The following is a 27400-nucleotide window of genomic DNA, read 5'->3' on the forward strand; positions in this document are numbered from 1 at the left end:
TCCTGCAGGAACATCTCCCTTGGCTGTTTCCCAGCTGTCATTCAGCCAGCAAATATTCTTGCTTTTAAAACTTCTTGCTGGCTGCTGAGTGAAACTCCATTACCACTGAGATCAGAAGGTAATTTGCTTGCTACTCGTACCTCTACCATTGTTTTTAGTTAATTTTTAAGGATGGTTTCACTGAAAGCTTTTAAAACTTGTGCATTGGCTTAGGGTAGAGAATGTGTGATCTATAAATATATGAATTCTTGGGGGAAACTCCCTGGATTTTCTTACATTGCTTCCTCCCTAGGAAAGTTCCATCAGAAAGCAAGGTTACGGTTGTCGGAAGGGGCTTCTGGGGATCCAACATGAGGGTGTTTTCTTTTGATTGGATTCTGTTTCCCAGCTGTGTTCAGTCATTGTGTTGCAACTGGGAAATGCCAGCACACAACCTAGAAGGACACCGTGTGTAACACGGAGGGCCGGAAAATGTTTTACTCCCAAAGGCCTTAAAGGATTCAGTTAAAGAATTCAGGCTGGGCTCTGCATTTGTTTTGAGGATGAGTGAAGGACTGAAGTCCAAAACAAATGCATGGGGTTATGAATGGCTGCATTTTCAGATACTCCGCTTTGCACTTAGTTATTCATTCATGCTGCCTTTTTCAACACAGGTTGAAGGATAGCAGACCAGACTTCTGTAGCTGTTCCTGGCAGCTACCACTCCACCCCCGACCCCAGAATGCCCCAGATGTGATGTCATTCTGGAGCAATGTGGAGGAAAAGGGTAACCAACAGAGGGATCTACCTTCTTCCTTTTGAGTGGCAACTGGCATTTTTTTGCCCTGAGTTTCCTGGAAGGATGCAAGGTGTAGAGTGTTCTGTTGTGATGTCAGTGGACACACACACACACACACACACACACACAGACACACAGAGAGAGAGAGCGAGAGCGAGAGCGAGCAAAGACTGATGTGAGCAAATATTTGATTAGCTCTGTTTCTGTTTCTATGAAATGAATGTGGTTTTTCTGACTGAATCCCAAAATAAACTCTTTAATAACTAAAATGAACAAAACAACATGCTTGGCATACCACTGATACAAGGAGGAACACTGACAGAGTGGAATTTGCTAAGCAAGTTCCAGGTGCAGCTTTCTGTCAGGTGTGACCCTGACGGATTTTGCATCACCACAACACACTGTTAAGCACCAGAAGCAGTTTGGACAGATGTGGAGCTCGGCCTCACAAGCAGGAGATACTTCAAGTTGCAGATACGCCAGGCAGAAGGCAGTGAGGTCAGCTGATGAGGCAGTTCCTGAACTTGGGAACCTTCTTCCCTTTCCCTTTTTCTACTACACCAATTTCCTTACTTAATAGTGTTATGTTTGTGCGTATACCACCACCTAAGACACAGCAGAATTCATATTAGTCAGTGGCATGAGCCCTCACGGGTCCCCCAAACCTAAGATTGCCTTCTGACTGCAAAAGGAGTGAGGATCCAGCAGAGGCTGCCTGCTGTGAAAAGAAACACCATGGCAGTTTTCACCAATTTCTCTTTCCCTTTGTGGCTTCCATGTGCCAGCTGAACTTCCATGCTGTTTTAGAGGCTGGGGTGGGGGGGGGGGGGAGAAATGGAAATGGAAATATAGGCTTCTCATTTCCTTGTGTGGGAGACCCTGTTCAGGGAATTTTGGGGCCAGGCTTCGGCTTGCATCTTGATCTTTGCATTGTTGTCCTTTTCGCCCAAGCTTTCTCTTTTGAAAGAGCACCTGCCTGTTCTGTGTGGCAGCAGTCTTTCTCGACTGCTCACCTGAAGCACAATGGGAACAAAGGTCAGCACTCATAATCCAGTGAGGAACCCCACTGAACTTAACAGGGCAGAGCTTCTGAAGAGAGCTATGGAAGACTGCACTGTGAATGTCCTACTAATTTTACTGTGAAAATCAGGCAGTAACTCAAATCACGTGAAGTAAATGAGCTAACTTAGCGATGCCTGACTTGTGTCTGGTACTTGTGTTTGCCTCTTCTGGACTTGTTAAAGAAAATGTTTCTGGACTGCTGAAGAAAAAGACTTTCCTCTTTTTTCATCAATTCACTCGGGTGGGGGAGTATTAGAAAGTCATACTTCTAAATTAACAATCCAGTTAATCCTTGGACTAGTGCAAGCGTCCACACAGCTGCCCATGCAGATTGCAAGCCTGTGTCTCTGCTTGGGCGTGCACATGGGCCACGTGTGCCTGGACGGTGTGTGTAACATCTGATGCTGCTCAAGCATCAGAAGATTCACCACAGTGACACAGGGCTACCCAAAGAGGCCAGTAATGAGCCAAAATGTTTCTGGAATGGAGCAGGGCAGCTGAGTTTGAAGAAGGCATCACTGGCCTGTGTTGGAAACCAACATTTGGGCTGTGCGAGGCCTGTTGCACCAGCAGTGAGTCCCGCTAGTGCAACATAAACAGAGCTGTACACACAGTGGTAAAAACTGTGCCGTCTAGCTAATGTTCTCCCCTTCTCCTCACGGTTTTATTTTCCCATTTTCTTGGAGGAGTGGGGTTGACAAGGCAGTTCCAAAGGCAAAGCTGAGCTGAAGAGGCAGCTTCCTTCTAGAGTGTGCATTGTACATTGTGTGTTGTGCTGCTCCCACACAAAGGGAGACAATCTGACTTCTGATGGGGTGGCTTGCGCAATGCCTGGCGTTACAGTTTTCTGATCACCGATGTGGGACACTCCATGTTGTGTTAAGAAAGCTCTCATTACATTACACCCAGACACACACTTCATTACTTATAAAATCAAGCCTCAGCTAGCCATGAAGGGACTCCTCCGAGCTGGAGCCAGAAGCAAAATTGGGCCATGCTCTGTCACTGTTGTCAATGGAGTACTAAATCTAACGGGCTATAAAAATCATTTTTCCAAGCAAAAATAGTAACTTGGGTACTTTAGAACACTATTACAGAGGACCACAGAGAGAGAAATACTTTTCCCTGTGATCGGTTCCAAGGCTGGTGCTGGGAAAAGCGGCAGTGATCCTGAAAACATATTGTTGTGGTCTGCCAAAGTATTTCTAGTCTTGGCGGGTCAGAAGCAATGGGATTTTAATAAATGAGGTGAGAGACAAATTCTAAAATAATTCCCTCCTTTCACCTTGACGAGTCTTGTTGCAATGGCCGATGTTAATAGCGTGTTACTTTGACCTCACACTGCACGCTCCCTTTCGAATGCCTTCCATCCTGACACGGATCCAGCAATGCGGTTCTGTCCCAGGGTGCTGGGGCCTCAAGCCATGTCGCCCACAGGAACCATGGTGGTGGGGGGAGGCCCTGGAGGTAGCCCGGCACATCTTTCCGGCACCCCCTGCTCTGGCTTTCCTCGCCGAACGATGCGCACCTTCCTTGTGCTGCATGTGAGCAGCAATGTAATGAGAATGCAAATGAGCAGATGTTTCAGCACAGCTTTATTTATACACTTGCTTTGGGTTGAGTTTAATGAAACACAGTCATTCCTCTCAAAGTCTCCCTCCTTGCATGTTTGACTTGGCAGATTCATGTTAAGAAAAGCTTAGTAATAAATATACAAGAATAATGCAGTTAAATTAAAGATTTTGAACCAGCCACCCCCTCACTGATAAAACTTTTTTAAGGGACAGTTTTCTTTTGCAAAATACTGGGTGTTTATTTGGCAGACGGGCATTAGGAACAAAGGCTTGGTCCCAGAATCTGTCTTTCATGTGAGGAAGGGCTTAGTTTAAGGGTGGTTTGTGGGAGCCCATCTCCCTGCAGCCAGCCACACACATCAGAGTTCACACTGTTCAGCCTGGATTTTTGTATCCAGTATAGTATTTTCAGGGGGCTGGAGGGCTGCTCACAGAAGAACAGGATGGGGAAGCCCTCTTTAGCCAGCACCAGTGATCCAGTCTGGCTCTGGATCCAACCCAGTATGTTTAAGAACAACACATTATTTCATAATTGGAGCTTGTACTTTGCGCTGGTTCTTGTGCCGGCTGGACTCTGAAGAGGAACAGTAGCCTTCCCAGAAGGCACCGGGGCGGGGGATGCATGTTAGCTGTGGGGTCACCACCCTGCAAGGAAGCCTGGAGGTGCCTCAGCCTCATTTAGACGGCCAAACTTGGTGCCTGCATGGTTTGGAGGACATGGGGGCTCAGAGGCCTCTGGGCTTTCCTTGGAAGCTCATCATCCTGAGTTCAGAGAGTTCCAAGGAGTTACAGTGGATGGTACCTTCTCTGCATCTGAAACCACTGAAAGCCCAGGTTCTCAATGTTCTTGGGCTGCAGTCTTGAACTGCAAGGGGACTGAGGAAACATTTCGGCCAAAACAGCTCCTGGTGAGAGGAATTTAAAATGGCCGCCCCCACAGGGGCTGTGTTTCATGTGAACACACCCTAAATAAGACAAGTTCTAAATTTAGCTCACATAGCCAATAATGCTTGTTTTGGGATGATCAGGCATGGGAAATTTTATCTATCAGCCATGAATCAGACCCTTAACCTTCAATATAAAAACCCATTTGATTCCTCCCTAATTAATTTGGCTGGTTTTTTATTTCTATGATTTATTATCACAATTCCTGACTCTTAAGTTATTTTGCTTTATGTGTCAAAGGTAAGCCTATAACAAGTTGCTAATCCCTTAATGCTGTTCCATACATTATACAGAATAAACAAAAGTTAGCAGCTTGATTCCCAAAAGTGAGATATAGTCCATGATGTTTCCTGGGCAAGTGTTCCTGTATCAATGCAGGTTTGTGCCATAGGTCCTTGTATTTTCAAATGTGATACGCAAATTAGTCCTTGGAAGGCATTAAAAATCATGTAAACATCTCCCAAGGCTGTATCTGTGGGAGGTGGGATGATGATGATGACTGATGACGATGAAGGAATGCTTAAAGCCAATAAACACTATTTGTAGCTGGCCTGATGCCAGGTGGAACTGCATGGTAATTGCAACTTTAAAAGGGAGCTCAGAGCACATGGTTATATTTACCTGCTTCTTTCCTGTTTTTCAGTTACCATCCTGCCATTTAAAATGTTTTTATTTCCTCTTTTAAATACATCTAAATATTTTCATTAATATATCTCTAAAGAAATTACACTTAACTGCATTTGTATTAAATAAGTTATGTATAGAAACTGTCCCGTGATGTTCTATTTTTGCTCCTTCGGTTTGATTTGACAAAAATATTTGGGAGGTGCTCACACACTTCTTAGTGTTGAGGGCTCTTTGAGAGTGTCAAAGGCACTTTAGGCATTCATTTTAGTAAAGGAAGACAGTCATAAAACATGTCTTTTAATGCAAACTGAAGCCTACCTGTCCCAGGTTGCAGCAAACCTTGTGGCCGTATTCTCTCTTGGCCAAAAATACTACCATCAGAGGCAGTCCGAAACCCCCAGTTAGGTAAACCACCAGGTAGTTCTCTGCACTTTGCAAAAGTCTCTCTAAATGAGCAGGGTTTGCATTTGAGGACTGGATTCCTGAGATGTTTCTTCAGTGAATGAAAACTGAGCTTTTTCACAGAATCCAGTAGGAACCAGATTTAACTATGAACACCAATTAAACAACCAGGTACTTAAATGAGTGCAGTTTTTAAACACAAAACATTACACTGATGCAGAATGCATATCATTGTATAAATGGCTGTTGGGACAACACTATTTGCCTGCAGGCTGTTTGTATATGCTTATATAAATAACACACACCTATGAAAAATGTGTATTCTATACACTTCTATACAGTTAGTGGGGAAGGGTGAGGCTAACTTTGCTTGCCAAGAGTTTATTTAGCCTTTTGTCCCGTAAACCAACCACCTGAGTTTTGCATACTTTGAAAGAGGTTGGCTGTCTCTCCCTCTCTTTCAGTATTCCCTTGCTTCCTGAAATTGTCTGTAGTAGTCCTCCTCTGAAGGGTTCTCTGTGCATTTCTGGCCATTGTTAGGCGGCCGGGCTTCATTGTATCTGCTCCAGTCTCCTTTGCAAATGATCCAGGGCAAGATGTCCACTTTGTAATGCAGTTCCGCGGAGAATTCTGTGCTGATCAGGTTGGGTGTCCCTGCACCTTTGCCCCGGGTGATGAGCTGCATGCTGTCGTCGTAGCAGCAGTGCTGAGCTGCCAGGGTGGTGCTCTCCAAGGACAGCATGGACCGGATGCAGTAGCGGGCAGTAGGCTTGTAGATCTCCAGCTTCTCCTTGGGGCCGCTCGCATCTTTCCAGCGGAAGTTCTTCCGCTTCGGCCGGTCGTAGATCTCTGCAGTGCTGTAGGCCACTTCTGTGGGGTAGGCGCAAGGGCAAGCGGGAAGGTCGTTGACCACTTTGTGCATGTACTTCTTCAAGAATTCGCTTTTGCAGCTCATCCACCTTTCGCAGCTGTCTGTGTCTGGGGAGGAAAAGGGGCATGTGAAAAGTCTGTGAAATTACAAATTATGCCTCACTGCAGGGCTGGGGGATTGGATGAGTACCGGGGTGTGCCCACACCCAGCCCGCTGTGTGCACGACCATGCAATGTGGATCTGACCCACTGTGCTTCGGCGACGAAAAAATCACCATGGTCAGTCCACACTGCACCCTCCTAATAAAGAGCTGCCTTGCTTTTCATCCTGGAATCTTTTTTGTTTTGGTGGAACTTGCATCCAAGTGATAAGTGTGCATCCTTTTCAGTGGGCCTTCTGGGTTGCTTTTAGTTCAGGTGCTGGCCTAGCATCAAACTGTTTCAGCATTTCAGACTTTCCACAGTCCAGCTTCAGAACTCATAGAAAATCAACTTAAGCTGCTCTGTTAAGTAATTCCATTTGAGGAGAATGTAAATTTGCAGTTTTGTTTTTAGCTTTTCACAGGTCACTCAGTAAAGGCTTTGTTGATAAGGTGGCCAAGAAATAAATGCGATAATACTGCTTCTGTGGAGTTGGATTTAGGGTCATCCTTTCACCAACAGAAGGTTCTGCTTTTGGAGAAAGAGTCTCATTGTCTTCCCTTCCTGTTCCAAGCACAACTCCCCTGATGCTTCCCAAACCCCTTCAGAGGGTTTGGTGTGTGCACCAAGGGATGCAGTAGGGAGAAAGAGGTTGAAAAAAGCCCAGCCTGCAAGCAGGATTCCTTCTCTGGTGGAAGAGCAATTGTGAATCCAAGCCAAGTATTGTAGTGACTGAAAACAGGTATACAGTCATCAATTTTACTACTTTTATATGGCTTTCCCACCTTTTCTCCCCTGCATGTGCATTTTCTATGTTAAAAATATATATAGCTATTCTTCAGCTAGTCTTAAGCAAGCATCTGGTTGTTCCATGGTAGTGTGAAGCTGTGTTTCTCTGCTGTCTTCTTTGCTGTTACTACTGTGAAATAAAATCTGTGTTCATCTATGGCAGAACAACCCCCTCTGCCTTTTGGGGGGCCTCTTCCAAGCAGCTGCACTGGAGCACGGATGCTCTCATCTTTTAACTGATGATATTAAAGCAGCTCCGTATAACTGAAGCCATAAGCAGTTGACATTCCAGTCTTGTAATATGTGGGGAGACACCAAGCTATCTGTACAAATCAGAATGTGCTACTAGCAGAACACTGATGAGTGATGAAGTGGGAAATGCATATCTGGAAGGAAGAACAGGGTCAAAACTTTGTGCAAGCCTCTGGAAAATCTTTGGCCTTGCTGCAAGCAATATTACTGCATCCATAAGCAATGTGCTGGTTTAACTGTCCTAACCAGGCTGGATGAAGCTTGAAATGCTCTTGATTGCCCATAATGCCACCCTGAACATCTTTTAAGCTGCTGTAATCTTCAGCTTTTACTCTTTGTCTTTAAACAAACACAGTGATTCAGGTAGCTTGTGTGAAATAGCTGGATGCTGGAACTGTAGTTTGGTCTCCCCTGTTCTGGTGCCCCCCCCCCACTGTTGTTTTTGTTTTGTACTTCAGTCCCTAGCATTCTTGACTATTGGCCATTCAAGCTGGGGCCAATGGGAGGGAGCTGAAGGCTGAACCATCTGGAGGGTACCAGGTTAGGGAAGATGGCTTTACTCCCAGGTTTCTGCTGGAAATGGAGAAGGGGGGAGGCACTGTGTTTCTGCCTTTGATCAACACCCATCAAAGGTAGGCACAGTGTGCATTACTTTGGAAGGATTGGAGAACTTACCTTCCCACTCCCCTCCCCCCAGACCCCCTTAGCCCAGTGTCTCCTGAAGATGGACCATTCTGCTGCTGGGCCTCTGCCATGCCATCCAAAGTCCGCCTCCCTCTTTCAACTAGCCCCCTGCTACTGTCTCCTTACCGACTTCAAAGAGCTTTGTAGCATTGAATTCTTCACTTCCTGCAAGCAAACTCACTTCTGTGGCTGCTGTCCTGAAGGTGTCTTCAATCCCTAAAGAAAGCAGGATTTTTCCTTAATGGAAAACAATAAAAGGTGGAAGGAAAACCGTGCTTCTATCAGTACGAGCTCCTCTCGTAACATTCATGTCTTTTACACTCTTTCCCTTAAAGAGAATGAGAGAGTGAGCTTTCTTCTGGACCCCAACAAAAACATGTAATCAAAACACAGCAAAGACCATGACAAATCACATCTTCTCAGCACATGCTGGCTCTTGTTTCTCAGATATTTAGTATGGTCTTGAGATAATACACTCACTGTCTTAATATTCTTTTGTCCTGTTTTACGTACTGTCCAAAATTTCCAAGCTTCACAGCAATCTTGATAACTGCAATGACTAGAAACTAAGTAATAGAACTCTTGCAGATGAATGCCGAGCACACGATTTCTAATGTTTGCACTAGCAGTTTTATGGGTTTGACTGTGTGTGTAAGCAGGATGTACTACTGTTGTTACAGGCTTATTAAGACAATGCAATGGACAAACGTGGTGCTGGAAATGTTTAGAATATTCATATATTCAGTCTTTTAGAAACCACTCCAAGAGGAGAACAACCAAAAAGCTGCTTTAGAGATATTCTCCAAGCCATGTGGGAATATCTTATTTAAGAGTACATTTAAATGACTCCCAGCATTAAAGGATGATGGGAATGTTAATCCCAAACATTTGAAGGGCCATTAGTTGCCCAATCATCTTGCCCTCTCTTTAAGATCTTTAAAAAAATTAAATGAGAAGTTCTGTGCATATTTGCATGCCTTTCTCCTAATGCATACATTTTTTCTACACAGTTTTGTTTAATATACACCTCTTCAATCATTTCCCTAATATAATGCATTTTAATGTTTTTCAATAGTTATAGGCATTTTTATTGGAAAAATCCAAATTTCGAGGACTGACTTCCAGTTTGCATATTGGCGTGAAAATGTAACATTAAGTAAGTTTGCACTGAAATGCAAATTGAATGACTTTCTCCTCCATCCTTTGGGTGCAATCCTGCAGCTAACAGGTGGCCAACTGAGGGGCCATAAGAAACGGTGTAAGTTCTGCTCCAAGGTGGGAGAGACAGGACAGCACCTGGGGAGGTATCCATATTAATTCCCAATGATAGAGGCTGAAGCAAGGTATGCCATTTTCAGCGGTATGGCAATGGGAGGGAAAATAACCATTTTCTGTCTTCCACCTCCTGCCCTGGCTTCAGTGGACCAACTGAGGGGGTGGCAGCTCCATGCTGGAATCTCCCTGATCCACACCATACAGCTACTGAATAAGTGGCATTCTCCTTGGTGAATCTTCTGGGGGTTCCCATTGCAACATCGTAAACTCATTTCAAATAAGCAATAACATTCCGAATGCCTCGATGTATTTCCTGGTTGCACATCCCTATTTAACACGGCATGATGAAGAGCCGAGTGGGGAGTACTCCAGTGGCTATGCTAACTTCTGGGGAGCACCATGTACTCAGTGATGTGAAGGGCCTCCTGGACCATATCCAGTAAGTGCCCAAGACGCCACCTCTGAGGGGTGAGGATTAGCACTTTCAGTGATGCTTTAATCCATGTGAAAAGCACTGCGTAATGCTCTTCTCTTGCTATGGCCTTGCTCTGAAACATGGCATCACTGCACTAGCTCTAAGCCATCACTTTCTCTTGGTAATTTTTTTAGCAGTGCAGTAAATGGGGAAAATAATTAGAAAGGAGGAAGGCAGAATCTTCTTAACCCCATCCAGTGCATCTCACATGAAGCGCAGAGTGGAGGTTGCCTCATTATCTGTGGGCACTGCTGAAACCAGGTGGTGCTACGGGAACAGTGCTGCAAGAAGGAAAAGCATTTTCTTCCCCTCCAAAGAGCAAAGCTGTCAGTTCCAGATATTTGGTGGCATCTCCTTCTACTTTTCATCAGCAGGTCTATTTTCATTGGCAGAGTTCTAATCAGGTCTGCAACGGATTAGTGCAAGTTAGCAGAGCCTCACCCGGACAGTCTGGCCTGTCACATGTCCTCGACTCGGTGGCTGTGCAGGCATATCCACAGGTTCTGGTGCGCTTCTGATTGCCACTTCCACAGGTTATGCTACAAATGGACCAAGGGCTCCAGTCTCCCTCACCGTCTATGTAATCTGAAGAAAGAACAAGACGTTAGGTGGGGAAAAAGTGGATAAATAATGAATTATCAAGTCAATGCATCCAGGAAGAACACAGAGCAAAACACCATTGTGTTGCTGTCTAGAGACTGGCTTGGCTGTTAGTCTCTGTTCAAGATAAAGCTGCAGCACAATATTGCAGCGTGGGGGTATTGCTAAGCACTGCAGCCAGCTGTCTCCTTCTCCATGATATCCCATTGCACTGATTCCATCCCGTTTCCCATTTGTCCCTTCTCTGTGCTCAATTAGCATTCTTTGACCACTGAGCACATTCGGTCCCTCATGAGCTGTATTTGTCTTTCATTCTCTCCTCTGCACACTTAGGTTCTTTTCTGGGCTTCTCTTAGCTTTGTGCTATTTTGCCTACATAAGAATCCGTAATGAGAGAAAGAGTTCGCTATTAGTATAGAGGAGATGTTACACATAAGATGGATGGCACAGGCACACCCCTGCCTGTGTAGAGAGAAAATGCATGTTTTACCAGGAATTACATGCATTACATGCATTAACCCTTTGGAAACATACTCCCTTATCTGATTTCCCTCTGACTCCCCGTTCCCCTGCCCAGCCATTCTTCAGAGCATCACTGGATCCCTGAGATGGTCTCAAGACAGCATCCGCACTCACCATATTCTGGCTGTTCCTTTGATTCAAATGCCCGGTGACCAGGCACATGTCTGTCCCAACTACTGCTGAGCGGGTTTAGGAAGTTGCTATCTTCAGTTGTGCTGTCATACTTGTAATCCTGGTCACCACTGCTCATGCGGGTGACAGTGGGTGCCGATCTTTGCCACCAGTTCCTCCAGTCTGGTGATGGGACAGGCCAGCTGGGTTTGCTGCTTTCCTTTTGAAGATCCTTCTCTGATTCAGAATCTGCACCATCAACAACTTCTATAGTCACCTGGAGAGTTCAAGATTGCGGACCAGTAAGCATTTGGAACAGATGTTGCCTCCAAACACAAACCAACAAAAAACTGTGGACGTATCAGTAAGAAATGTGATGCTGCAGCGACAAAGGTCAGGTACCAGCTGAGGAGGCAGGGGAGAATTGTAAGCGGTGTGAGAGTTTGGAAAACCTGTAAGTCCAATGATACGCAGCAAATGAAACATCAGCTGTGGTGCTAGTCTTTCAGTAGGTGGGTTTGCGCCCTCCCTTAATGTGTTTTACATTAGTGCAGTGGGATGGAGCATCTTTCAACCCAAGGTCTGAGTTCCATTTTGCAGAAGCTCTTGGGGATTCGGCATAGCAATGGTGGGCCCAAAATTTACTAAAAATACCAGCATATGTTAGCTTGTACTTAATTCTTACTGGCAGCAACTAAGCCTTAGGAGAAGCACTGCAGCCTTTTAGAATTGGGCAGTGGGGAGGGAGGAGAGGAAGACTGCACAAAAGCCAGGAAAGCACTCAGTGATTGGTGGCTGGGCAAAGGGGGCCATGGGAAGGGGGCATGGCTGGGCTGAAACTCCCTGGCCTAAGGCTCCGCGCCCAACACCACTGGGCCGATCACTGTTGCTTTGATTTGGGCTTCTTTTTGCAGAGGAGTGTCATTGGACACAGAGAAGGCTGGAAGTGCTCAGAAATTATTTTGAGTAGACACAGCTTTTTCACCTTATTATGATAACTAGAATCCCCTCCCCACCAATCATCTATATAATTTTTCAAGCTGCAGGAGCATCCTCCTTCCTCCTGTCCTCCTTCACATCTGGTTGTCCAAGGAAGAGAAAGAGAAGAAAAACAAGCATATACAGAAGGGGAAAAAAGTCAAAGTAAGTCCTGCTGAAGTTTGGGATGAATGGTAAGTCTTGGATCCCAAAAGGTTGCAAATGACTGTTCTGTAGGGAGGCAGACAGGACAAACCAAAACTAAAACTGAACATTGCAGACATCTAACAAGAAAATGCATGATGTTAAACACAAAAGATTGAACCCATCCCTTTATTTATTTAAATTTTATATTGTGAAATAGCCAAGGCGCTCTGGGCAGTTACCAAAGGTTAAAATTAAAAGTAAAAAAAAAAAACAAAACAACAAACACACAAATTAATTTAAAAAGAGCAAAACCATAATACCAGTTCTACTTGCTAGGATTCAGCATAGATGCATAATAGTGGGGCAGAATAAAAAAAATATATATAGAAACATATTTTAAAAGTTAAATTATTAAAATACAGGAAAAAATTAAAGGTCTTCACCTGGCATTGAAAAGAATACAAAGCAGGTGCCCGGAGCACCTCTGCGTGATGCGCATTCCAGAACCAGGCACTCCTGGAGAAAGATATCTGAAGATGAATTCAGGGTTTGGGTAGGTATAAATGGGAGGAGATGATCCTGCAGGTAACCAGACCCTAACCGTTTAGGGCCTAGTTAGGACTAGCACTTTGAATCAGGCCCAGACTTCAACCAGCAGCCAGTGTTGCCGGAAGAGAACTGGTGTACCGTGTTCTCATAAGGCAGTCTGCATTAACTATCTTGTTGCCTTACTTTGGATCAGCTGAAGTTTCTCGACAGTTTTCAATGGCACAGTTTTCCTCTTCCCATGCTGACCTTCAGCAGTCCCAAAGCAGTCGCCAAATGGGCACCAAGTGGGCAATGCCCTTTGGCCGCTAACCAAGGTCACTACCTCGGTCTTTGCTCCTTGCAGTAGCCACTGGTGGTGATGGCCCCACCTCTCTTTGTCCCAGTTTTATTTCCTTGGATCTGATCCAGGAAATCCATTGTCTTTGTATTAGTGGGTAACACAAAAGTGCCTTTTTGTCTAACATCTTGTAAAAGCCACATAGGCCATTGCATGCATTGGAAGAAAAAGTGTGCCCAAGATGTCTTGGAAAGTGAACTGATGTCACCAATAGCTTTACAGAGCTAGCATAAAGATTCACCCCAAAACATCCTGCAGCATTGGTTTTTTGGGTGGTGGTGGTGGTCTAGGCTCATTTAAAGGTACAGGCCTCTGCTGCCAATGGTTAGCAAGTCTGCACCTTGCCAGTATAAAAACCTGTAGTCATAAATTCCAGAGCTTACTTTGGTTCTGCCAAGGTTCAAAATTATAGCAATAGATCCCAGAGTACATTCAGATGAGTTATAATCCATGTGTCCTAGCACTTCCTAGCACGTATTTGAATGCCTGCAATTTACATCTCCATTTGTTTCAGGTAAGGAAACTTTTACTGAAAGATACAAAGTTCAAAGTTCAATTACTGACCCAATTATAGGAAAATTTTGCATTTTTCAAAATAATTTCTCTGCAATTAGTCATGCCTAACCCTTACACCGGTTTTCTTGTGGCTATGACAGGTGTATGTAGCAAGTGCCAGGGAAGGATGCAGGAAGACACTGAACAGCAGGGCGTGGGGAGACCAGAAAGGGTGGGCTAAGATTAAATTTCATGGCAGGTCATGACCACCCAGGAAAAGTCAAAGAAACAGGGCAGAGATACTTAATGGCCACACTTACATAGGAGGAGAAGCCAGAATTCTGGAGAATGGGATGGGGCATACCAGCCATTCATTCTCTCTCTACAAGCATGGCCACTGAGTTCACCAGAAACTGAGTGCTCAGTGTGTTGTATGAAATGGGGATCCTGGCTTGCTACTTCTTCTAAATCCCGGAATCACAAACTAGATTTGTTCTTGGTTTATGAATCTTGGGCTGTTCTGGTTTATGAATCCATCCTGGCTTATTTTAAATTCAGTTCTGCAATATGAGCAGAATGTATTTCATGTGTACGTGTCTGAAGACATTTTTTTTAAATAAGAGCATGTGTATATAGTGACTGGTGCCCAAAGTCTCTTGCTGCTTTATTTCTGTTGCACATGCTTTGTGGTGTCCAAGAAGGAGAAGCAAAGGAGGGCATGATGGGGGAAACATGGCATGTTTCATGGCACACAATTGTAGGGTACAATGGAGAGCTCTGTGGAACCTTAAAGCCCAGCAGATGCATTATGGCATATGCCACCTGGGACTGGAGTCCTCATTGTCAGACGCATGGAGTGTTATTCTCAGCTGACAGGTATACTTATGTGTGTACAGAGAAGATAACTGTCAGCTCTGGGGCCCAATGGACATAAAAGAGAAGTCTGTGGCAATTCAGTATAAAGCTGAATTGTATACAGCTTATACAGAATGATAATTGTGCACAGTGGTGGTTGTGTTATCACCAACTACCCAGGTTTTGTAATAATAGGAAAGAAAAAACATTGTTTCAGTTCAGGCCTGGAAAAACAATCAAATCTCCAATTAAGTTCTCATTTAGGAATTATATGCTGAAATTCCCTTTTGAACCTCCTTGTGGGAAGAACAGCTCTGAGATCAGGACTAGAGTGTAGATAAATGGGATTTTAGTATCAGAGCCCCTGTCCCATTACCTGTAAGAGACAGTAGGAGGGCATTCTTGGAAGGTGGTTGTATATCTCATGTTTGGGCCTGAACAAGTGAATGGACCCCTAATGATATTAGGCCTGGTAACAGGGTTGCCTGAGTTGACATGGGGATGAAATTAGCATCCTGGCTTGTTGCAGGATCTGGCCCTCCGGTTATGTGGCCTGTCATTCCTGATGAGTAGAAAGACCTACAACTTATTACTCTCCCAGCTGGCTACAGTTCACTGGTTTTAACAAGCAACCATAGGTGACAAGTTAGTTAGATTGTTTGTTTGTTTGTTATATTTATATTCCACCTTTCTCCCATTGTGGAAGTCAAGGTGGCTATATGTGGTTCCCAGGAGATCCCCTCCAAATTCAGACCAGCCCCAGATCTGCTTAGCTTCATTATGGATGCCTTATGTGCCTTCAGACCATATCCTGGGCCATGTTTGGTCACCTTATTTTTCTGGTCCTATGAAATTATTTCAGCCCATGGTTCCCACTCCCACCCCAAGTCTTCCTTAACACAATAAGTCTAAGATGCTTTTCTGATCCATAATTGTGGATTTTATGCTGTTAATGGCTGCTGTTCTTATCTTGGATCTGAATTTATGCTGGAGCAAATGTGCTCACCGAGGTAAACTTCTGGCCCCTCCTTCTCATCAGAGCTGCTTCAGCCCCCTGAAAATGGTACATAAAATTAGGAACTGTGCTGAATAGGGTGAGTTGTGATGTGTGGAGATCCCCAAAATTCCAGCAGAGACACCTTCCACAACTAAAGCCCTTTTGCTGGTGGGCTCGTCTTCTTGTGGAAGGCAGATCCAACCCCTTGTCTTACGCTGCACACGCCGAATTGCCGCAAACCTGTATTTTGTGGCCATCTGCCCCCCTCTACTTACAACCCATGGTGTGCCTGCAGACTGAGGAGGACGGCTCATGCGGGACTGATGAGTGGGTTCTAATCCATAAAACCTCAGACTACAATAAACGTGCAAGCTGCTACCGCAGCGATCACACTGGGAGTAACAATAGCCAAAAGCAGGAGGAAAGGGAGTGTTCCAAGGAAGAAGTGGAGTATTGCAGTCCACATTCAGGCCCTCCTAAGAGCTGGGCCACATTTCAAGGGACTGGAAGAGCCGAACAAACATCGCACAGAAAATAGTTTGGCGGCTGAGCCCGCTCGCTTGACAGATGACTTCACCATTTAGAGGGGAAGCAAACTGAACCTGCCGCACGCTGAATAGCCCTGGCAGGACCGCACGAGCTGGCTCACGTCAAATCAATGGCGGTCAACAAAAGAGCTTTTCATGAAGAAAGATGAAATCTCTGCTCCCGAAGGAAATACATTGCTGGCTTTAAAAGCACCTCGCTTTCAAGGACTTCCTGTGAATTCGTTTACTCGAGTGCAGTGGTGCATTTGGCTGCTGATTTGGCAACGAAGTTAAAAAGCAGCCCTAGCACAAAAGTAACAGCTGCTCGGGTTACGCTTTCAGATGTTTTCTTCTCTTGCTAATACTGAAACAATTGCACAAACGGCGCAGGGCTGAATAAAAGCATTTTATTACTGAAACGGAGCCAGCCCAATAGTCAGTAAACAGAAAGGCGCTGTATTCATTTGAAATGGCAGTGGGTCAGTGCAAGTCTACAAACTGTGTGAGAAGGCTGTCTGTGGTGGATGCTGCCTCATACTCTGAACACTTAAACAAGGATTGACCTGTCCTGATGCAATGAAGGGGAGGCGGAAGTGAAGTGATTTACCCCACTCTACCTAAATATATGTGACCCTGAAAGCCAGTGTGGTATACGGCTAAGAGCCTGGGATGGGGACTCAGGTGACCTGGGTTCTGGTCCCTGCTCAGCCATGGAGCTCACTGGGGGGACTTTGGGCCAGTCACAGACTCTCAGCTCAACCTACCTCACAGGGTTGTTGTTGTGGGAATAAGATGGAGAGCAGCAGGAGAATGACATAAGCTGCTTTGAGTTCTTTTTTGTAAAAAAAGAAAAAGGTGGAATTATAATGCTAATAAATAAATAAATAAATGATGGACCACCTTGTAGAACATTAACTACAGTAGATTTTGTGTTATACCAGGTAAGACATTATATCCGTGACCTATATAAACAAAATGATGTTTTAATACAGGGGGATTCTGATTTAAATTTTACAAACATTGTGAGGGATGATTCCAGAAGAATTTGTCCAAGAGCTAATGTTTGTTCAAGTTATGTACTTCCCCGCTTCATCCCATTCAGGTGCTTGCCTGACTGTTTGGGACTCAAGGTGAGTACTGGGAGGGGCTGGGCATGCTGGCCCCACCCCGTACCATTCCATAGGCACCAGCCACACACCCTAGTTCAGACCTTGATAGGGATCTGAACTGGAAAGGGATCAACAAGAGTTTTACCTTTGTTTGCTTGAAAGTGAGTACAACTCCTCGCAGGATTGGGAGAGGCAGGGATTCCAAACATTAGAGGGTTACCTGGATGTTGGGATTTTGCCCGTTGATGTCTGCTTTTGAAAGGTCAGGAAAGTTTGGGAGATCCAGAAGGAAAGATCTTGGTCCGTCCCTTTGCAAAGACGAATGCCCATTCTCCTGCCTGAACTGCTGTTTTGCAAATGACCTGTGTGCTGCTTGCTGGTCAGGATGATCCGGTCTGTCCTCTGGGTTTAATGTTAAGCTGGTCTCAGGAGATGAATGGCTATCTGTCTGGAGGATGTTCTAAGGGGGAAAAGAAGACGGGAAGGAAATACTAAGTTATGTACAGCAAAGATAATGCAGTCAGTACGGTGTGGTGATTAGATTACTGGACTGGGGACCCCTGGAAGATCTAGGTTCTAGTCCTCACTCAGCCATGGAGCTCACTGGGTGACTTTGGACCAGTCACAGACTCACAGGGTTGTTGTGTGTGAGGACATAATAGCAAAGAGCAAGGATATGTAAGCTGCCCCAAGTTCCTTGCAAGAGATGGAAAGGCAGTTTATAATTGCAGTGTAGTAAGTTGGAAGCAGAGATGTGCTGGCAAATGAAATTCAGGCTCCCCCCAGTAGTGTCAGTGGGAGATACTGCTTTGCAGTGTGCAAGACCTTATGGGACACCTTGTGCTTAGCAGCACCCCACACCCCTGCCCGGTCACACGACACACCACACATTGCTGATTCAACAAGAGTTTGGGGATTTAATGGGAAAGGGTTGTGCATATTCTGGGGAGCTCTTGGCAATCAAGAGCTTCATTAATATAGAAGGTCTGGCTGTATACAGCCCAATAAGAACCTGGAGGTTTTGGCTGCCACCTAACAGGAGAGCTACTTTCTTTAAAACAGTGGTGTTAAATTGACATTTCTGTTGAAATGGAAATGGAGCACCAGCCTTTATGAAGCAGTTTGGAAAATCTCAGTGCGTGCGCTTTAGAGGCTGATGCCCAAACATGACACCTTTGGAAATAAATAAATGCATCAATTAATTCTTTCAATATAAATCAAATTCATTGGGAGGTGTCCAATTCAGCACTCACGCTGACATAAATGATATTGTGCTAGCATTAGCTGGCACAATGGTTAATTTCCCAGCAAACTCACTGTGACTGCTAACTCACTTGTTGGCGCAATAGAGGATAGCCTGCTTGCTGCCGCTCGCTTTGATCAGCTGACCGATCCTTTCTGCTAGTGCTGGAAAAGTGGGTGGAGGATTAGCCTAAAGAAGAGGGGCTCGGGGGTGGAACATTTATGTGGAGTCAGAGCAGGGGCCCATTGAAGGCTGGCAGTGGCCCTCTGGGCCTCTCTAGGGCTCTGCCTAGCCTGACCGGAGATGCTGGGAACTGACCAGCAGGTGCTCTGCTGTTGAGCTACAGCCCTTCCGCTGGGAGGTGCACAGTCACCCTGTGATCTTCATGGACTACAGCCTTGAGCCCGAGTCTCTGAGGTGCCGGCAGGACATGCCAACCACAACACACACTAAGCTCTGTCAGTCCTCCATAGCCTACAATCAACCTCTCACAACCGGATGCTCTGCAGATGTTTTAGACAACAGCTCCCATCATTCCCAGCCAGCATGGGTTTCCTGACACATGAAAGGGGAAAAAAAGTCTTGCTTGAAAACCATGTGTTTTTTTTTTTTTTCAAAGTTTTCTCACAGTTGTTTATGGTTGCCCGAGGGCAGCTGTTCCCTGTTCTCAGTCTCTACTCCTGTCTTTCCTCTAAAACCATTCACCATCTTATTACTTTTTTTCCTGACTCTACCACCTGTCAAATGCTGTTTTCCTTCATGTCTTGAAGGCATTTTCTCCATATGGCTCACAAGGAACAAGATTTTGTCAGGCAATCAAATGCTAAAATAACAGAAGTGCACAAAGGGAAATGCCATATGTAAAAATGTATGACAATTCTGGGAGAGGCAAGCTAAGTGCAAGATGCCTTGAAGGTAAGAGAATTTCACCAGTGCATTCTTTCCTCATTTGTGAAAATGTCAGTGATGCCTGCCATGCATGAGCCCAGAAATAAGCCTTCTGGTCTCAGTAAAGCTTGCCTCAGGGGTGGGGGGTGGGGGAGAATCTGGCATCAGAGCGCTGCAGTCCAGTAACATCTGGAAGGCCACACCAAATTCCTCATCCCTCTGGAAGTTGATAAAGAATTCAGCTTCCTAAGAAGCTCAGCTTTTATTCTCTCTCTCTCTCATTCTCTCTCCCCCACCCCCCACCCCAGGAATCTCTAGATTTCTGCAATGCACTTTATATGGGGTTGCCCTTGAAGACTCTTCAGTAGCTGCAGCTTGCACAAAATGCAGCAACCAGATTAGTAACCAGGAGTAGAAGGCCCCAACACATAACACCAATTTTGGCTCATTTGCATTGGCAGCTTCTGTGCTTCCAAGCCCAATTCAACCTGATGGGATGCTTTTCCCAGCCACAAATGACCAGGACACACGGCTCAAGATCTGGGGGTGGCCTTCAATTGCCACCTCAAAGCGAGGCTCTGTTGGTGGCAACAAGGGGAAGGGCGTTTTCAGTGGCAGCCTCCTAGCTCTGGAATACGTTCCTCACTGAGGTCCACCTGGTACCAACCTTGATAGCTTTTCAAGACCTGGTTGAGACAGTCCTCTATGAGAAGGTATTTAATTAATTTTACATAATACTGGGTCATTGTCAACTGCTTAATAGGTCTTGTGGCTTTGAGTAAACTATTGTAGCTTGAATTTTGTAGTGCATTTTTATGATGCTTCATTATACTTCATTGTATTGCATTCTTAATGTATTTTATCTGTTCTTGTGATGAACCATCCAGAAAGCTTCAACTATTGGGCAGTATAGAAATATAAGTAATGTTAATAATAATGCAAGTGTCTAGGGTTTTGAGTTAATAAGTTATATGTGAAAGAATGTGATCATTGCCTGTTGACACCTCAAGAGGCAGAGAGGAGACTGGCTGAGGTTTTTAGTGGTCTGTTCACACTAGGGCTTTAGCACCCCTGCTCCTGTCCATGACCCACAAAACCAAATTAAATTATGGAAAAATGCAGAATGATGCAATGTAAGATATCATGCACACCTGTGCAATGGGCATAATTTGTTCCAGAAGCAAAATTCAGGTTTGGTTTGCTGCGTCCTTCATAGCTATACATAAAGTCCTGCACATGACAGTAAAGTACTATTGAGAAGAAAGAGGCTTTAGGCATGTCTCTTCTGGGCATTAACTCTAGAAATGGCACCTCCTTGGTGGTTGCTAGTTGCTACTTCTTATTACCAGCTCCTTTGATAAGAGAGCATCTCTTCCCTGCACCAACAGTAGCTATACTTATTGCTAATATCCACTGCAGTGCTGGATCACAGTCCGTGATTAACAGCAGCATTTGGACTGGTATGATAGTTCTTGTCCAAAATAGTTTTGAATAAAGTACCCAAACTAAAAATCAAATGCCTGGGCATTTGTGGTTAATCACTCACACTGTTTTCTACTGCACACGGTGGCTTGAGACAGAATGTGTGCCCTTCTGTATCCAAAGTGTATGTTCTGTCACTGAACTGTTGTTCCTACAACAAACTTTAACCTAAAATTAATGCTTCAAATTGCAAAGCCAAAATATCTTCAAACACCTTATTCATTTAACGTAGCATCACTTCTTCAAATTTTACCCAAAACTGTGGCACCCTTTTTGCTTCTTGGCAAAGATGGTTACATTGCTGCTAATCGAAGGATTTAATTAAATTCATTTAAAATGGGAGCACAAGCATCATCGTTTTGTGTTGCTGCAGGCCAAAAAGATTACCTTCTTTCACTCAGTGCAAGCTGTTCATCTCCCAGGACTGACAATGTAGCTTAGCTGGGGACAAAAACCTGGCATTTAGAGTGGTTCATGTTAACTGTTGGCTTCACTGGTCCTCTAGGTTGGCAATCTGTACTCCTTTAGAGAGGACAGTCCTCTCTTTGAATGCATCCTCTATTTGAAGGATTGTCCAACCCAAGTCTGCTTTCAAGACCAGGATTTCTCAGTAGGGGGAGTAAGCAGGGCCTTCCAATCGCCCATCCACAGTCAGCACCTGGGCAACCGAGCAAGCGGACCTGCAGATGGATCACGGGGGCACACCCTTCCCCACCATGGAAACCTACATTGTATTTGTTTAAATGCCAGTATTTATTTCTAAATTTGCCCCTCCGTATACCAGTTGGTATATGCACGTCCCTCTGAATTTTCCTTTAGTCTCTCTTGTTGTCAGTGCATTTCCCTTCTTAAGTGCTGTGTAAGCGGCCGCCATGTGTAGCAAGGCTGTTGCAAGGTTACTAGTGCTTGGAATGGCAGACGCTGTGAAGTAGAAACATCTATTTGTGAACATGTAGTGGACGTACATCAAGGAAACTCAGTTAATTGGGCCTCCCTGGCAAACTTGCATGGCCTCTCCCTATGTAGTTACAGATTCATATTTCAATTTCTCCCTACATGGTTTGCTGCTCTAAATGCCCCCTACCTGTACTGTGTACCATCAGGTACCTCTGTTACGCAGAATGTGAATCAAGTGTTCAGTTTACGCTTTGAATGATACATCTGCAATCCGGAATACATCAAGAAGGAGAACCATCAGGAATGAGTGCCGCTACTCAGAATACTTTTTGATAGCAAAATCTGTATTTTGTTTAATAAGAGTCGAACATTTCAGACTTGAAACTAGCTAGCCTGTGAAATGAATGTATCTGTTTCTCAAGTGTTGGCATAATTCTGTCTGGGCTACCTAGTATTTCTTCTGTTTGTACCATAGTCTAGGGCTAGTGGGCTTAAAGAGGCCCACAGTGAAGAAGGGGAAAAAAGAGAGAATGCCTTGGAGCCTTTATGAAGCTAATAAAGCACCAAGTGTACAATCCAGGTTCCCAGTGCACCTGGTTTATAATTAAAAATGTTTACACACAGGACTCCAGGCTGGAAGTCTACAAGAACAGTAATACAGACACTACGCAGTCCCTTCCTGCAGGCGAGAACACTTCAGAAATCATTCTGCCTCACATTACAAGCCATCTCTTTAAAACGAATGAATGCAGCCTCATTTCAACATTGTTCAAGCTCTAATACTCCTCTCGGCCTATGCTCTATTGTTACAACATCAAAGACCAACTGCTGGCTCAGATACAGTCAATATGAAAAGAGATGGCCCCCTAAATTTACTGCTTGACTGCATTCTCTTTAGATGGATAGCACCGTGGTCCTCTTTCAAAGAGGTATCACAGACATAGATCTTCTTTATAGGACACAGTGTACAATAAAGCAGAGCTGTAACTTTGCAAGAGAGAGAGAGAGAAACTAACAACGTGAAGCACCTTTAAAGAATCCCCATGAGGTGAACATTCCTTATAAAAATATCACTGTGGTTACCAGTGCTTAAACTGCTTGCTATATTCTACCCAGAGTTCAAAGCCTTTTGGTCATCTATCATTTTTTAACTAAGAAACAACTTGATCCTGTACTGGTCTTCTCAGAAGTAAGTCCCATTGCATTTAGTGGTGCTTACTCCCAAGTAAATGGGTGCAGGATTGCAGCCTGACAGAATTATACTTGAGCTAGCCAGGGTGCTTTCACATTTGATTTTTTAAAAAGCTGGTTACTTAAATGCTAGGAATGTATTAAAATGGTAATATCCATAGCTGGATTCCTCATCAGCAATGTTTCTGTAAATCTACCCACTTCCTTCCCCCAAAAGAAAAAAATTGCCCCTAAAACATTAATATGTTTTGATGTTTAATCATGACTTACCTAACTGAACCACAAAATAAGACATGCCTTGCTGTGAAAACATCTACAGTCCTATTATATGATTTTGTTTCCAATCTGAGCAGTGGATGTTTTGAAGACTACTTGGTCCAAATAAAGCTTTAGATCAGTTACATATAATACTGCCAGAATCTACATCTTCATTCACTACAAGAAATTTAATCCATTCTTGTTACTGAGCTATTTTAACATTTGCAGATGCTACAGCTATGTTAAAAATGGGGGCATAGCCTGCACCACGGCCTGTCGAGGAGGCACACGCAGAAGTATAAAGAAAAAACAAACCGCACAGGAAGCTTGTCCTTCTCACTCCCACAGTCAGCAAGGACACGGGTAGCTCTGTTGGCCCATAGGAAGAAAATCAGAGTACTGTTTTTCTAAGATTACCTAAAATGCCACAAAATGGTGAACAAGCTTTCAAGTTATCCAAAACTCTTCAGGCCAGAAGAAAGAAGCAGCTGGGCAAGATGTCAGAGCGAAGAAAGATGTCGCACTCAAAGGGTGAAAACAGATGCAATATTCCAGAGTGTGCTGGAAGTGTCTGAACATAATCTGCTGTCTTGAAAACAAATAGCTTTGAGTTCACTGCATGGTGCTCAAGCCTCTTCCATAACATACTAGAATGTTCATCTGCCTTCTTCCAAGATAAGTTAAGGAATACTCAATACAATGTAGTCTTCTTCCAGTCCAAGACATGCACATGAATGTAAAAAGGGAGACTTGGGTAAGACTGTAAGACTGTAGGACTATTCCTTTCTTAGCCTCCTTAAATGAGGGTCCCATAAGTACACACTTTTCCAAGAGAAATAAACCAGGGGGGACTAACATCAGGCTTGTGAGAGCTACCTTTTTTTACTAGAGCCCCAAGCTCCAGCAACCAGTTCATTTCAGAAGTATAAATTAGTGTGTGTGATTTTGTTACTGCTGTTGAATAGCTGAAAATCAGAAATTTGTACTTGATCTATTGCAAATCATCCAGAGATCAACCAAGATATCCAAACCTACTTTCTGCATAACACCTGCCTTAAGTAAGGCAATCCCCTAAAGAAACTTTGTTGAACATACATACCAATTGCTATGAGGGAACAGACAAAGTCTACTTTTATTTGATCTACCATCTTAAGAACAAGAAGAAGAAACCATGAGTCTAGTTTAGTTCTGAGGTTCAAAACAAATTACTGGGCTCTGAAATCTTTCATTCTAGTATGTATTTTGCACCAGGTTCTAGCTGGTGAATTTCTTAGGTTCTAATAAGAAACAAAGTCAGTCCCATAAATCTGAAGCCCCCCCCCCTCCCCGCCCCAATCTACTGGACTCCCCTGGCTTTTCGTTGTTCCTTTTTGACTGGATGGTATATTTAGGATAATGTTATCTGCTTTCCAGGGGAACTGGATAGAAGAAGAATAAGGAGGAAGTTCTTGGCCCAAACATTCTGAAACATATCAGAATGCAGCAGAAATGAAACTACACACCACATACACACTGCAGGAAAAGAGGATGAAAGAGGACACAGGATTACACAAAAAATTTATATGTATAGATACAAATTTAGAAGTAATGACTATAATATATCTAATAAATAAAAAACCATAGTGGGAAAGACTGTGACTGAGTCACCTGTTTACATGCTCAGCAAGCTTTTGCGCAGGTGCTAATGGTTGATAGGCAGCTTTAAAGCTCCCAGTTGGTACAGTTCCTTATGGGTATTGATCTTTACATTGGACTGGAAAGCCCTTTAAACAAGGACACCTTCAAACAGAAGTCAGTCCTCTGTGAACTAGGATACCTGGCAGCATCTCATCCAGTTTACTACTGCTCTCCCCCAAGATGCAATGGTGTACTTGATGAGTACAATTTCTGCTCAGTTTGCTACAAGCCTTTAAGAAGGGGTCCAAAGTTTATTAACGCATCTTTAGCCCTTGTGAATAGCAACTGGGTCTATATGGAGAAGTGGTGGAAGAGGTCCCTGAACATGGTTTAAAACACAAAAGCACTCTTTGTTTTAAACATAATGTACTTATACCCTATTTTATAAAATGCCAAACCCCACAAACAACAATTTTAAATGTTACCAGGAGACAGTCTGCATGTAGTTATGCCTAAATGAAAAATTGCCCTGTATACAACTGCCAGTAGAGTATTCGAAGCTTCCAAGAAGTGTTATTAGTCATCTTCCCTCTTTGAGATTTTTATACCTGTCATTTGCTGACTTCTTCATCACTGGCATGCTTGTTTTTTACGATTCATCATGGCATTCCTGCATTGTTTGGCAGATGTTGGGGCCCTCATTCCAAAAAATGGTCTGCTCGTTCCAGCCAGTTAGAACTGAGGCTTTAAGATGTTCTGCCTTCATGGGACCCTTTCTGTGCCCCCAGTGAGCCTGTCGTGGGACTTTTGGTGGCTTGTTGCAAAGCATGGAGGATGCTTCCAGGAAGCTCCAACACAAATGATGCCAAATGTCCTCATTACTCCCAAACAAATACAGGGTCCACTGCCCAGTCCTACTCAGTCCCACAGCAAAGGACTGGCAGGGCCGAGTCACCAAATCTTTTCATGAAGAGTCTCCAAAAAGGCGCAGTGATATGAATGGGATACTGCAAGGGAAGAGGGTAGCATCTTGAGAAAATGCCTCAAATTGTAAAAAAAAAACATTATTGCTGTTTTTAATAATTATTACACGCTTGGGACGTTTCCTAAGTATGCTGTTCCAAGTAGGTCAATGTACAGACTTAAAGTGTGTACAAGTCATCCTCTTAAGGGGAAAGCATCAGAACATCTAGGCAACACTTGTTTGTTTGTTTGTTTGTGTATGCTATTTCTACCCTGCTCTTCAGCCAAAAGAGGCGCTCACAGTTGTTTGTATCACGGAAACTGGCATGCCTTAAACTCTTGAGCCCTGATAATGAGCCAGATGGCTTGAGTAAAGTACAACCCATTGGTCTTTTCACTTTTTTTTGCTGTAGGAAATAACAGAGTCATTAATAATGGCCTGATCATCTTGAGCTAATAAACCTATGGTAGGGGATGACAGAGACAAGAAGAATGAAGGAGAGTCATCAAGGCTGCAGGAGGGTGAATAGACCTTCTAATTTCCACTGGATTAAACACAGAAATAGCCTCCACTTGCTTTCCTTGTGCATCCAATGCTCACAGATGCAATGCATCCATGGTTGAGCACTGCTGTGTTTCAGGAAACAGACCTATTTTGCTGGAATAGTGTTTTCAACTAGTAGTAAATTTACAAAGGGCTTGGGCACCTTTGGCAGAGAACTTGCTGCAAGGACCTCCAAATACAGGTAAGATGGGTACATAAAGCTCTCAAGTAGGAGCTTTCTTGGGCGGTATGGAGGTTAATGCCATCTGCCCTAACAAAAGGCATGTTGGTACACTCAGAACCTCTATGACAAATTCTCCATACATGGAGGACAACATCATTTTTCTCTCCAGCTATCTGAATGCCAAGGCCAGGGAGGTCCTGATGAAAGGTCCAATAGTCCATCTTTGTTTTGAATGATCAGTTTTAGCTGATGTGGCCTGAGGATGTGGGAAGAGACAGTTGTAGGGATGCATCCGGCCATGTGCCTTCTTAACCCTTGCCCATCTTGGTGAACTAGGTCTAGCTGGGAAGGTTTTGCCAAGTGTGTTCAAGGAGTAGTGATCTGAGGGATTGGTACTGGCTGCCTTTAAAGAAAAAGCCATCTCTGGACCCAAAGGTTTAAGACAATGAATGTCCAGCCACAAACACCTGTAGGCAAGATGTTCAAGAGGGTGGTGGCAACATAGCTTCTGATGCTCCTGGAGGATCCAGGGTTTCTGAACCCACTCCAGTTTAGCTTAATATGTGGTTTCAAAAAAGAATCAGGCCTGATTGCCCCTAGAGAAGACTTACTGAGAGAAGCACAGGGGCTGCATGTCCTTGTTATTTTCCCTTGATGTTTGATACCATCAACCATGTCTAGAGATCTATGTTTTGCAGTGGTTTAGGCCCTACTTGCCAAGTAAATTTCAGAGAGTGCCACTGGGGATTGTGTCTCAGCCACAGGGCACTACTCTGTCATCGTATTCCTATAAGGTCATCGGAAATGGTCATGGCGGGATTTAGCGCAGGGTGTCATCGGTATGCAGAGGACAGCCAGCTTCATCTCTCTGTGATGTCTGAGTCTGGTGTGGCCATATATTACCTGGACCAGTTCTTGGAGGTACTGGTAGGCTGGATAAGGTACATAAATGGGATCTTAGTAAGGCAAGTGCATGGGTGGGTAGTTCTCAGAGCCAGGAACTGGACTCCCACTACACTGTAGTGTTAATAG

The 27400-nt window shown here is 44.2% G+C and overlaps 2 protein-coding genes across 3 annotated transcripts in view; one reads left to right on the forward strand and one right to left on the reverse strand.

The window, feature by feature from the left end:
- The window catches only part of TASP1 (taspase 1), a 137942-nt gene extending 125524 nt beyond the window's left edge, over positions 1-12418 (forward strand). Inside the window, exon 14 of the mRNA XM_044454278.1 lies at positions 12148-12418. Within this exon, the coding sequence (XP_044310213.1) occupies positions 12148-12264 (117 nt within the window). The 3' untranslated portion in view covers positions 12265-12418. The remainder of the gene's footprint in view (positions 1-12147) is intronic.
- The window catches only part of ISM1 (isthmin 1), a 37257-nt gene continuing 13222 nt past the window's right edge, over positions 3366-27400 (reverse strand). Inside the window, exons 2-6 of one of the 2 annotated variants that reach the window (XM_044454272.1) lie at positions 17322-17561; positions 11111-11384; positions 10316-10459; positions 8251-8340; positions 3366-6366 (exon numbers count right to left, since the gene is read on the reverse strand). In XM_044454272.1, the coding sequence (XP_044310207.1) occupies positions 5849-6366; positions 8251-8340; positions 10316-10459; positions 11111-11384; positions 17322-17561 (1266 nt within the window). In that variant the 3' untranslated portion in view covers positions 3366-5848. The remainder of the gene's footprint in view (positions 6367-8250; positions 8341-10315; positions 10460-11110; positions 11385-17321; positions 17562-27400) is intronic. The other variant, XM_044454273.1, reaches the window with a different exon arrangement.

Source organism: Varanus komodoensis, unplaced genomic scaffold (assembly GCF_004798865.1).
Source record: "Varanus komodoensis strain SLA01 unplaced genomic scaffold, ASM479886v1 scaffold7_3, whole genome shotgun sequence".
NCBI classification, from domain to species: domain Eukaryota; kingdom Metazoa; phylum Chordata; class Lepidosauria; order Squamata; family Varanidae; genus Varanus; species Varanus komodoensis.